The 13,508-nt window shown below is 48.2% G+C and overlaps 1 protein-coding gene across 1 annotated transcript; it reads right to left on the reverse strand.

Moving 5' to 3' along the window:
• Nucleotides 1-4,273: 4,273 nt before the first annotated feature.
• Nucleotides 4,274-13,257, reverse strand: Tex51 (testis expressed 51). Its single transcript, XM_038331447.2, has 9 exons — nucleotides 13,059-13,257; nucleotides 12,895-12,969; nucleotides 11,745-11,834; nucleotides 11,516-11,533; nucleotides 11,351-11,434; nucleotides 8,869-8,944; nucleotides 8,672-8,783; nucleotides 6,889-7,030; nucleotides 4,274-4,461 (listed from the first exon to the last, which is right to left on the reverse strand). Exons 1-9 carry the CDS (start codon nucleotides 13,255-13,257, stop codon nucleotides 4,274-4,276), a joined length of 984 nt encoding a protein of 327 aa, XP_038187375.2.
• Nucleotides 13,258-13,508: the final 251 nt, after the last annotated feature.

Raw genomic sequence — 13,508 nt, forward strand, 5'->3', positions numbered from 1 at the left:
CCCAGGAACAGTGCACATGTCTTTCTTCGCCTCTGTTGTGTGAGTGGGACCCAGGCCAGCTGAGGCCTTTATACTGCTGATGCCCCTCGGGTACTGGGTGTGGGCGACTCTGTCTGCATGGATGCCACCTCCCCCAGGCTAAGGCCACGTGCTCTCTGGGGGGTGTCCACTGGTGGTTGGTTAGAGGACAAGGGATGAACACCTCCTGGAAACTGTCCTAGGTGACCTTATTTATTACACTTAGGCACTTAGAGGGTGGGTGGATGGATGCCGGGGCAGCACACAGCGGAACAGAGCCCTGAGGCCTGAGGCCTGAGGCGGCGCGATGGGACCTCGGACTCTATGGAGAGCGCATGTCCAGCAGGGGAAGGGCGAAGGTAGATGGTGAACCAGTTCCGTGGTTACCCCTCTGTGCCCTCTCCCCACGGCACCTCTGGAAATAGCTGTTGATGTTTGCCTCATGAACAGCCGGAGAGGTTCAGGGTCCAGGACTGCAGAAACAGCCTGGCCTCCAGAGAGGGCCACCTAGGGTTTAGAATGAAGTCCTGTGCCTTCCTGTAGGTGACTGGGCTGTTCTGCTGTCAGCTCCAACCTGAGCCTTCTTTAGGGGACAACTAGAGCCAGCTGCCATCAGAGTGGCACTGTGGGCAGGGATGCCCAGCCTGCAGCTTGCAGGTTGCTAACATCCCAGGATAGCTATGAAAGTGGCCTGACACAAAACTATAAACTTATTTAAAATTATAAGATTTTTTTGATAGTTCTATTCTTGGCTCTTGGGTGTGAACTTCGTAGGAGACATCTTTCTTGCCCCCATGTCAGAGGGTTGGACATGCCCATAGAACTCATTCATTTCTTGTCACCTGCCTAGGGAGCTGTAGCTTTCTAATTCATTCTTTCCTTTCCATGATGTCCTCTCCCTTGGGTGCCTTGGGTTTGGAGCCCAGACCTGAGCCTAGGATACAGGTGTCCTCGGATGTTATCAGGTTCTGTGGCCAGGGCCTTCAGTGTGGAAGATTTTTAAAACATTTTCACTAAGAATGTTATCAACTAGAAAGTATTTGCATTAGGTTTCACTATATTTTGAGATTCAAAGATACGTCATGAGGGCTTCTTGTTCATGTCCCCCAACACCCCTTCCCATTTTTTTTGACAAGGTCTATTTATATAGCCCAGACTGGCTGTGATCCTCGTGCCTCGGCCTTCTGGTCCTGGAACTACAAGCCTGGTTGTGGTCATGTACCTAGGAGCTGGGTATCTTTAGGCTCCTGTTGGGGGGAGTCAGAGACAGGCAGCCTGTTTAATGCCTTGTCTCACTTCTTCAACTAAATACCTGATACAAATGAGGAGGAAGGGGGATACTCCAGCGTACGGATCCAGGGGCTACAGTCTGTCATGGTGGGGAAGGCATGGTGGCAGGAGCGGGAAGTGTCTGGTCACATGACATCTATAGTCAGAATGTCAAGCAAGGTGGATGTTGGTGTTCAGCTTGTGTTCTCTTTATTAAGTCAGGGATTTCAGCTCCTGGAAGGGTGTCACCACATAGACTGTGAGTCTTCCTGCTCACTTAACCCTGTCTAGATCTGAGTTCAGTGCGTAGCACACATAAGGAAACACAAACTGCCTGTAACTCAAGCCTCTGTCTGCAACACACACATACACACACACACACACACACACACACACACACACACACACACCCATACACATTAAAAATATTTTTTTTTTAAAAATTTCTGCTCTGCAGAGGGAACTATCAGCAAGGTAAATAGTCTATAGCATGGGAGACAGTATCTGATAGCTAAGCCTCAGATAGGTGCTGATGTCTGGGATATGTAAAGAATAAAATTAAATACCAAAAGCACAAAAACAAAGATAAAACAAACACACACACAAAACAACTCAACCTGCTGAAGAAAAAAATTAAAAGACTATGACTTCATAAAAGAAACAGAAATGGCCAATAAGTACTTTAAAAAGGTATTAAACACTCTTCTCCACTATGGAAATAGAAATGAAAATCTTTAAGATTCCATCCCTGGAATCTTCCTATGAGTTGGGTGGCTCAGTGGTAAGGACATTTGCCACAAAGCCTGGTGACTCAGAAGGTGAGAACCACTGATGCTAACCGTCCTCTGACCTCCACATGCACGCTGTGGCACATGGCCCTGCATTCTCATACATAAACAAATGTTAAGAAAAAAGATTCCGTGTTGTCCCAGTCAGGAAGGCTAGGACAACAAATGACAGAACTGCTGGAGGATGCGCGGGAAGAACTGGTCACTGGCGGATGCGCGGGAAGAACTGGTCACTGGCGGATGCACGGGAAGAACTGGTCACTGGCGGATGCACAGGAAGAACTAATCACTGGCGGGAGTGGAAACCGGTATGGCCATCATGGAGGCCAGTGGATGCATCCTAAAAAAGAAAATTAGAAACAGAATTGTCATGTGACTCAGTTATAGACCTTCTGGGTGTAAGTGCACATCCGTGGTCATTGGCGGATTGTCCGCCATAGCAGGGAATGGAGAAACCTAGGTGCTCATCTCAGAGAACAGATAAAGGATGGTAGACATACACAGTGAAATTTCGTTCAGCTGGGAAGGCAAATAAAACAACGAAATAGACAGGAGACCTAAAAGGACATTGAGAAAACAAAAAGGAAAGCACACAGCTATAGCGTGTATTTTAATTGGTCTTAACAATAAAAACCAGAGTCAGATATTAAGGGGTGCAATCAGCCACTAGTTCTTACCTCTGAAATCCTGACTAAATGGGGTATCCTGTCTCTGTAAGTCCTCAGATTGAGTGTCCTCTCTACGAAACCTCAGATTGAATCCTGAGTTCCTGTCTCCTCCCTCCTTATATTTCTTTCTGCCCAGCCATATCGCTTCCTGTCTCTACCTCCCTAGTGCTGGAATTAAAGGTGTGTGCCACTACTGACTGGCCTCTATGGCTAATTAGTAGCTTAACTCTACACTCTAATTTTTAGGCACACTTTGTTACAGTACAAGCACAATGCTACCACACACAGCTCCCTTCAAAGGAGAGGTAGGCTCACAGTGAGCTGAGGTTGACTCAGAACCATCCCCAAAGTGAGAAGAAGCCTGTGCAGTGGGAGGTCACAAGTGTGAACCGCTCCCACGCAGCATCAGGAAGTCTTGTTTTATAAGCCGGCCTAGTTTCTGATCAACCCGAGGAAAACTAGCCTGTGTTTTTGGACAGCGTTAACAGTTGGTTAACTGATGGAGCACAGATGGTGGCCAAGGTCTCAGAATCTCCAGCAAATGCCGAGGTCCTTTAAGCCTTCCTGCCTCTGTGGCCCAGTCTCCTGCTTCTGTGGATGTCCTAATAGCGCTCTGCAGCCAATGAAGCAGGCAACACAGCCCATGACAAACACTGTAGAAATGACTTGGTGGATGGCACTTGCTGCCTAACCGTGAGGACCAGAGTTCAGATCTCCAGTGCCTATGCAATGCCAGATGATCACGGCAGCCGGCCTGTAATTGACAGGTGGGGAAGGAGGAATCCCAGAAGCCAGCTGGCTAGCCAGACTAGCCTATCTTGTTGAGCTCTGGGTTTGTTTAAGAGTCTGCCTTTGTCCCTAACAATTGCTGTGATAAAACACCATGACCAACAGCAAGTTGGGAAGGAAAAGAGTTTATTTGGTGTATCGCTGTTCATCACTGAAGTCAGGACAGGAACTCAAACAGGGCAGGAACCTGGAGGGGTGCTGCTTACTGACTTGCTCTTCATGGCTTGCTCAGCTTGCTTTCCTATAGAACCCAGGACCACCAGCCCAGGGATGGTACCGCCCACAATGGGCTGGGCCCTGCCCCATCAATCACTGATTAAGAAAATACCTTACAGGTCTTCCTTCAGCCTGGTCTTATGGAGGCATTTTCTCTTTGAGGTTCCCTCCTCTCGGATGACTTTAGCTTGTGTCAGGTTGACGTAAAACTGTCCAGCCCACGTCTCAGTCAATAGGGTGGTAAGGAATCAAGGAAGAGTCTCAATTCAACCTCCACATGCATGGATACGACATGCATATTCACTAAATGCATGAACACATGCACATACGTACGCTAAATAAATAAACAAATGGGTTCCTATAAGACAGATAAGCCCCTCCCCCCATATCTTGGACTGTGGGCAGGTGGTGGGTGATCTTACAGTCTGCTGTGGGTTAGGTGAAGTGGCTCAGTACTTCCTGCCCAAGAATGAGGACTTGAGTTCAGAAGTCATGTGAAAACAGGCGCAGTGCACACCTGTAGCCTCAGCCCTGGGGAGGTGGAGGCGGATGGATTCCTGAGGCTTGCCGGCCAGCCAGTTTAGTCCAGTTGGCAAGCTCCAAGTAAAAGTCAAAGACCCTGTCCCAGAAAAACATCATGGCCAGCTCCTGAGGAACAAAGTCGAGGGCGACTTCTGGCTTCCACATGCATGCACATATATCTGAATGTGTACCTGAACACACACAAACATGTATGCACTTATATGAACGGCATCAGTGTTAACATAGGGTTTGTATGCTGGAGTTGTGTTTTAAGCATACCTGGTGCTCATTTTCCTGTAAACAAGCACAGATACTAAGGGATAGGGTAATTCGATTCCCTAATAGCAGCCATTGGTCTCTCAGGACTCTGGCTGCCCTGAGAGTCATAGCCAGCAGCCAGACTACCCTTGTGGCAGCACCAACCACGGAGCCCCTGCAGTCGGGCTCAGGGAAGTTTGTCACCATAAGCTTTGATGACCTCTAACCTGCGCCCCCTTGTGGCGTAGCTGAGGAACTACTACTATGACTGGGACTGAGTGATTAAGACTGATCAAACATAAGCCTCCGAAAAGAGGCTGTGATTAATCCAAACACGGCCTCACAGGCTACAACACAAGCTGCGGAGGCTCCCTGGGTGAGTCTCCTGGGAAACGCCCTCCGGTGCTGCTGTCCCTGAGCTAATACCACTAGGCTGGATAAAAGTCTTAGGTAGTTTTGCTTCCCCCACTTTTAAGTAGTAAACAGAGTGGAAAATAGGAAGAAAAAAAACAGAGAGAGCACAGCCCCGTCATGGCCAACAACAGCCGGGCCATTGGCAGGTTTAGCTGTGATCACAAGGCTGACCTGAGTACTAGCAGCTGGACAGTTTAAGAATGGCCAGGGCAGGGTGGAGGGCAGCAGCGGTAGAAAGGGGGCGGGCCTTTCACACTGCCTAGTGTGAAGGCCTGAGGAAAACTTGATACTAATGCCTGCTAGCCCTAGACGAAAATCCAAGGAACCCTGACTTCCTAGGAACCCTGATACCCAGACTTGCTTGGAAGCTACAAAGCCAGCTGCAGCCAACGATGGAAGAATTTGACCTCCCAAGCCTACACACTAGTCACAGGGTTACACCTGTAGAACCCCGTAGCCCAGAGGGAGGAAGGGAGAGAGAGAAAGAGGACAGGGCAGGGAAGATGGACAGACCCATTCACAGACCTCTTAGTTCAGGGATGGCCTGAGTCAACCGTAGCTCACTGTGCGCTTACATCTCCTGAAAGAGCTGTAGATTTTGTGTGTTTGTGGTTCCTGAGCCTGGGCCACCTCAGTCTAATTCTTTTCAAATCCATCCAGTTACCTGAAGATTCCATGGTTCAGTTCCCAGCACTCATTTAACACCGTGCTCTGGTTTGATTCTTCCCTCTTGCAGTAAGAAAGTATTTAAGCTTTTAAAAAAAATTTCAGAAACCTACAGTTATGAGACCTTGGATATTTTAAAGAAACCTTGGAATTTTAGAGCGACTTGGGAACTTTGCAGAGACCTTGCATATTTAAGAGAGTCTGGATGTCTTAGAGACTAAGGACATGCTCTTAATGTGGCAGAGACAGAGCAACTCCCAGCATCTCAGGCTATCTGTCCAGGCGACACAGGGCTAAACAGCACGACACCCTGTCTCCAACAATGTGGAAAGTGAAGACCAAAACCAACACACACACTCACACACAAATACACACCATGTACATATATATACATGAAGGATAAAAACTAAATAAGATGGTGTAGTATGGACATTCACCACTTAATGGCAATATGTTTTGAGAAGTGGATCTTTGGTGACTTAATCGTTGTGTGACCATCACAGGAGGAATTTATATTATCTACAATAGCGATGACACCACTGAGTGGCACACTCTTATGGGATCATCCTTATATGGTCTTTTGCTGACTAAAAATCTCATTATGCAGCCCATAACTCTGCGCCGTACATGAATGCTTGTGCACAGCAGAATACATATTAAAATGTAACAATAGCTCCAAACTTGCAAAACCTCCAATGTCCATCATCGGTAGAAACCATAAGCAAATAGGTAGATGACGTAATGGTATAAATTGCTGAAAATGAGCAAATCAAGATACTTATATATACAATGAGTACTGGAAAATATTCAAACTATAATGGCAAGACACAAGAAGACAGACACAATGGCGTTGGCACTGTAATGTATTACTCAAAGCTCAAACAAGGTAAACTGATTTATAATATTAGTAATAATATCAGTACTTTTCTTGACGCTGTGACTAAAGATCTGACAAGATGTGATTTAAAGCCCAGTAAGGTTTATTCCGGCTTAGTTCACCAGGGTCATACCAGCATATCGTGGGAGACAGAAGCAGCATGCTCGCGAGTCACATTGCATTCACAGTCAGGAAGCGGGGCTGGGCTAGAAAACCTCAAGTCCTGCTTCCAGTGACCCATTTCCTCCAATGACGCACCACCTCTTACAAGTTCTACAACCTTCCCAGACAGTGCTACCAGCAGGTGTTTAAATATATGGAGCTGTGAGGGATCCCAGACATGGAAGCCACAACAGTGGTGCACTGCATTTTTAAGCATGTTAGTCAATGACAGAATACATACATGCCATATGGGTCCCATCAGCTTGTCTTACCTGGTGACACCGCATCACCTTAGACTGGGCTACTCTTGGTGTTGTGCACACAGTGATGAGATAAGCCATGATGTATTTCTCAGAACCCACTTCCTTCATTACATCATCTGACTGTATTTGCATATAAACTATGGTCATTTGAATGTCCTTAGTTCTTTTGCAGCTGGGAGCCAGAGTCTAAGTAGTCCAGGGAGGGCACAGTATAAGAACCGGGAAGGTTGTGCTAGCCAAAAGGGTGTTAAATAACACTGTGGAAAGATACTGTTTTATAGTTAGCCACTATCTTAAGCCCAGTAGTCCAGACAAAAACAGATTGGAGTGACTTGTGCCAGGTACCATGTTAACATGATTTAGTTTTGAGTTCATTTTCATGCTTTTCAAAAACACACAAGACATTCAAAGCAAACAATAGGAATAGACGCCAAAGCAAGCCAAGGCGGCATGCGTCCTAGATTTCTATTGCTGTGATAATACACCATTACCAAAGGCAACTTGGGGAGGAAAGTGTTCTTTTTACCTTACACTTCCACATCTCAGTCCTTCACTGAAGGAAGCAGGGCAGGAGGTAGGAACGGAAGCAGAAGCCTTAGAACAACACTGCTTCCTGGTTTGCTCCTCATGGATTCCTCGGCCTGTTTTCTTTCTTTCTTTCTTTCTTTCTTTTTTTTTTTTTTTTGTTTTTTTGTTTTGTTTTTTTTTTTTGTTTTTTTAGAGACAGAGTTTCTCTGTGGCTTTTTTGGAGCCTGTCCTGGAACTAGCTCTTGTAGACCAGGCTGGCCTCGAGCTCACAGAGATCTGTCTGCCTCTGCCTCCCGAGTGCTGGGATTAAAAGCGTGCGCCACCACTGCCCGGCCCAGCCTGTTTTCTTATAGCACCTAGGAGCACCAGCTCAGGGACCGTACTGCCCACAGTGAGCTGTGGTCGTCCACATCACCAGTCAGGAGAAGGTACCACAGGCTTGTCCACAGGCCAGTCTGGGCAGGACATTTTCCTCCATTGAGGTCTCTTCTTCTAAAAGGGTTCTAGCTTGTTGGAAGTTGGCATTAAAGCTAGCCAGCACACTGTGATTTTAAAAAGTCCACCCTGCCTTCCCCTACTCAGAGAAAGTGACTTCCGGGCCTAGGGCTGTAGCTGTTGACAGAGTGTTCCTGGGCCATTTCAGGCCAGTAGAGTTGACAACAAAGATTGACTATCATATCCACTTAAACCAAACCTCCAGAAAAGACAGGAAGAAATGATTTTAATGAAAGATCTGTTTTACAAAAGGATATGTGTTCAAAGGGAAAAGAGAGAGAGAGAGAGAGAGAGAGAGAGAGAGAGAGAGAGTCTTGTCTGAAAACCGCAGAACCCCAGTCTCAGATCTCCCCTGGCCCCAGGGAGGAGGGCACTGTGCCAGGGAGAGTCACCAGGGCCAGAGATGACTCAGGTTTCAGACACCACCTGCTACGGCTGCCCCTTTGGTGAGTGCTGCTCGCTTCTTGAAGGGTGTAGCTGACTGTCTTTTCCCTGCAAAGAAGGAAAAAAATTGGACTTTCCAAGGCAATTCCAGGCCCTCTGACTTCCTACTGGGAGTCCCACTGGCCAAAGTCACTCAGGAGCCATGACAAAGGTATTACCATACTGGACTGGTCAGGTCAGTGTGCAGGGCAGAGAGGGGAGGTGGTTCTGCAGGGGTTCTGGTGGGAACAAGAGGCCCGAGGAACTTTGCTTATCTGTGTCCTGGGCCCCAGTGTCAAATATCTCTGCACACACCAGACCCGGAAGGCAAGAGTTGAGCCTCAAGACCTTACGAGCCCCAAACAGGAGTGTATTCCCTAGTACCTCCACAGCCTTCTTCATCCTTTGGAGCCAGAAAAAGTGACCACTGGGCAAGAAAAAAGTGGGAGATGGGTCAGTCAAAGAGTGGGTGTGTGTCCTTAGGGGGCCCTGAAGCTGAGAGAGCCACTTACCAGATGCCAATCGCAGCCAGGAGCATTAGGATGGTGATAAGAATCACAACCCACTTGTAGGTCCTGACAGCCTTAGCTGGGGTGGGAGAGGAGAAACCAAGTGTTTGGAGGCTGGGGTGAGGCACTTGGGGTTATGAAAGCGAGGGTGTGTGTCTTGGGCGGGTTTGTCCTTCAACAAAATGTGTTCTGTACCTGGGGCTGCCAGGGCTGGAGGAGGAGGAAGCAGGAAGGGAAAGGTGGCTGCAACTGAGAGCCGTGAGAGAGGCCGGAGGAAGAGCATGGGGGTTTGAGGTGAAGTCAGTGAAATGTTTATCTTGCAACCGTGAGGATCCGAGGCTTCCATTCCTGGTGGCATGCACCTGTAATCCCAAAGCCTGGGAGGTGGGCAGCAGGCAGACTCCTGAATCTCACTGGCCAGCTGGCCTAGTGTATTTGGTGAATTTTAGGCCAATGAGAGACTACGTCTCAAAAAAGTAGATGGGGAGTTAGGGAGGCAGTTCCCAGGCAAAACTCTCACCACCCAAACCTAAAGACTGGAGCTGGGGTGCTCAGTGTCCAGGTAATAATCTGCATGTGTGTAATCTCTTCATTCTCGTGGGGGAAGATGGATGGGAAGAGGATCCCCAAAGCTGGTGGGGGTGGGGGTGGGCATTAGGCCTGGGTGAGCATTGGAGAGCCTGTGTTTCTTTCTTTCTTTTTTTTCTGAGACAGGATTTCCCTGTAGTTTCTAGAGCCTGTCCTGGAACTAGCTCTTGTAGACCAGGCTGGCCTCGAACTCAGAGATCCGCCTGCCTCTGCCTCCTGAGTGCTGGGATTAAAGGCGCGTGCCGCCACCACCCGGCCCAGAGCCCGTGTTTCTAAGAAGATGGAAAGTAAGGACAGATGCTGGAGGCTGACAATGTGACACACATCTCTCTACACACACGCACACACAATCTCTCTACACACACGCACACACACATCTCTCTACACACACGCACACACAATCTGTCTACACACATGCACACACACATCTCTACACACACGCACACACACATCTCTCTACACACATGCACACACACATCTCTCTACACACATGCACACACACATCTCTCTACACACACGCACACACACATCTCTCTACACACACGCACACTCACATCTCTCTACACACACGCACACACACATCTCTCTACACACACGCACACACACATCTCTCTACACACACGCACACACACATCTCTCTACACACACGCACACTCACATCTCTCTACACACACGCACACTTACATCTCTCTACACACACGCACACACACACACACACATCTCTCTACACACATGCACACACACATCTCTCTACACACATATCTCTACACACACACATATCTCTCTACACACACATCTCTCTACACACATGCACACACATCTCTACACACACATATCTCTACACACACATATCTACATACACATCTCTCTACACACATGCACACACACACATCTCTACACACATGCAACACACACCTTTCTGCACACACATGCACACACATATCTCTATACACACATGCGCACACATACACATTTACACACACACACACACACACACACACACACACACACGGGCGTTCTGGTGGGAGCTGGAGTGAAATGTAACAACACACTGAGGAGTCATTCCACCAGGTTTAGCTGAGGTGCAGGGGTAAGGTAGAAGGAGGCTCCTGGCTTAGGGCTGTGGGGTCTGAGTGAGAAAAGTTGCTAAGAAGGGCACTGACGGTGGAGCCATCGTAGAGATGCGATGGGACTGTTCCAGGTGTGGTGAATCTGGGGACCCAGAAACAGTGGCTCTCGGGCTCTAGAGCCAGGCCAAGGGACATTAAAAAGACCTCAAAGATTCTCTTGTCTTTTACCCAACAGGACAAGGAAATTCAGGATCATTCTAGTTAGGATGGAAAAGAATGATGGGATGGATAAAGATAATGTGGTATATTTACACAATGGTGTACTACACAGCAGAAAAAAATAATGACATCTTGAAATTTGCAGGCCAATGGATGGAGCTAGAAAACGTCATATTGAATGAGGTAACCCAGACTCAGAAAGACAAATATAATATGTACTCACTCATAAATGGCTTTTAGACATACAGCAAAAACAAACAAAAAAACCAAAAACCCCCCAAAACCCAGCCTACAATTCACAATCCCAGAGAACCTAGACAACAAAGAGGACCCTAAGAGAGATATACATAGATCTAAATAGGAAAGAGAAAAAGACAAGAACTCCTGAGTAAATTGGGAGTTTGGAGATCATGGGAGAGGGTAGAAGGGGAGGGGGAGGAAGGGAGGGGAGTGGAGAAAATTATATAGCTCAGTAAAAACAATAAGAAACCAGCCACTGAACTGAAAACAAAAGAACGATGGAGAGAGATGGGAGATGCAGGGTGGAGGGTCTGGGAAAGGGAGGAAGAGTGGAGTGAAATCCCGCGAGTGGGGCAGAGGCCACTGACCTTTGCAGAAGATGGGGTCGTTGCAGAACAGGAAGTGCGTCCGGCAGTCAGCACACACTGTGACCTCCGTCGGGGTACGCATGTCTGTGAGAGTGATGGGCAAGAGCCTCAGACACGGCAGGGACTCTCATCCCTCCCTCCAGGCTCAGCCCTGGGTGTACTCACCACAGGAATCATTGCAGGCTGCCCAGGAAAGTGAGGTGGTGGAGAAACTGAGGCACTAGAGAGGCAGACAGAGCTGGGAGCAGTGGGGAGTGGGAGCAGGGCATGGGACTAGGGGACAGGTAGGACGAGCTCCTGGGGAGATCTTAGGAGTGACTGCCCATTGGGTTCTACAGTTCATGGTCGAAGGATGATGGGTTGGGGAGTGGATAGGGACAACCCTGCCTCCTACCCCTCTGCTTCAGCTCTTGGGACCTCTCCTTCAGCCTCTCGGCCAGAAGACTCTTCTGAACACGAAGCTCTTCCAGGAGTGCTGACTTATCTGGGTGTAGCAGAAGGGAACGAAACTCACTGATAGGAAATATGTCTTTTGTGTACATGTGTACATACATGTACGGCTGCGCATATACATGAGTGTGGAACCTGGCAATCAACCTTGGGTGTTATTCCTCAGGAATCACCCACCTTAGTTTTGAGACAGGGTCTCTTACTGGCCTGGGATTCTATTCTGGCTGTCAAGTGAGCCCCAGGGATGTCCATGACTCTGCTTCTTCAGCACTGGGGTGATAGGCACAACCACTATACATTTTTTTAAAAATGTGGGTTCTGGGAATTGAACTCAGGTCTTCATGCTTAAAAGGCAAATCTTTTAATGATTGAGCCTTCTCTCTGGCTTTATTTTAAAAATGTGCATTGTGTGCGGGGGGATAGAGATAGAGATTAATAGATGGAAAAATGGATAAGTGGATGGATGGATAGATGATGGATGGATAGATAGATGGATGGACAGAAGCATACGTATACAAGTGTATATCTGTGTGTTCCTCCGAGTGCATGTCACAGCATTCATAGGGATGCCAGAGGAAGCCTTGGATGACAGTCCTCACTTCCATCTTATTTCTTGAGGTAGGGCTTCTCACTGTTTGGTGCTGTGCATACGCAGCTAACTGACCCAGGAGCTTCTGGGGAATCTTTTGTCTCCACCTCCTACCTCCCTTTAAGAACATTGGATTACAGACATGTGCTACCATGCCTAGATTTACCAGGCTGGGCTCTGGGGATCTGAACTCCATCCCTCATGTTGTGCGGTTAGTGATTTATCTACTGAACCATCTTCCCAGTCTCCCCTGACCCACAGACTTGGTCTCATGTATCCCAGACTGATCACAGTGTAGCTAAGGATAATCTTGAATTTATGGTCCTCTTGCCTTCACCTCGTAAGTACTAGAATTATAGGACCGTATCACCATGGAATGCACAGTGACACCATGTGCTCTTCAAGGCCGCTTCCCTGCCCACTACCAAAGTATCCCCCAGGGAACACTGTTTAGGTCCTTGTAATCCACGTCAATCCCTGGGGTCCTGGACATTGTTCTCCTCACCATCCCTCAGCTTCTTAATGGCGTTGTCTATGTGGGTGAAGAATATAGCTGTTTCCTCTTCCAAATGGTCTCGAGCTGAGAATGGGACATGGGACAGTGGGACATTGGGGACAGGATCAGGTCAGGTGAGGGGGTGCTCCCATCCCTGCCAAGCTGTGCCTCACCAAGATACCCGGGCATGAGAAAGGCGTTCTCCTCCAGGAAAAAGGAGTGTAGGCTTTGTGAGAGCTCTGTGGGTGGCCCTGGGCTTCCCCACAGCACCTGCAGGTCATAGTCCAGCAGGGCCGGCAGCTCTGGCCAGCATTGGAGGCAGTTCTTCCCGTAGGCCACTGGTAGGAGGCAGATCAGCAAGACAGGCAACATCTTCTGGAGTCTACCCCATGTGTTCACAGTCCCACATGGAATATGGTTACCCTGGGAACAGCAGAACAAAGGCAAATTCCATGGACTCGACGGGTCAGCTGACGTAGACTCAGGCAGAGGTATGACAGTCATCAGGGAGGGAGAGCAGAGACTGGAGAAAGTGATGTTACGTCAGGGTCAATGTATGACAGCAGTCATTGATGGAAACAGAGGGAGACCCACATTGGAGCACTGGGCTGAGCTCCCAAAGT

Source organism: Arvicola amphibius, chromosome 5, assembly GCF_903992535.2.
Source record: "Arvicola amphibius chromosome 5, mArvAmp1.2, whole genome shotgun sequence".
In the NCBI taxonomy this organism is placed as follows: domain Eukaryota; kingdom Metazoa; phylum Chordata; class Mammalia; order Rodentia; family Cricetidae; genus Arvicola; species Arvicola amphibius.

Bases quoted from the DNA above. Each gene is read 5' to 3' on its own strand.
- Tex51 (XM_038331447.2), bottom strand. From the start codon at position 13,257: ATGTTGCCTGTCTTGCTGATCTGCCTCCTACCAGTGGCCTACGGGAAG. The intron at 11,835-12,894 runs GTGAGGAGAACA...TGCTACACCCAG, and splicing joins CATTAAGAAGCTGAGGGATG to ATAAGTCAGCACTCCTGGAA. The intron at 7,031-8,671 runs GTGTGTGCAGAG...ATGCAAATACAG, and splicing joins ACTCTTGCCTTCCGGGTCTG to TCAGATGATGTAATGAAGGA.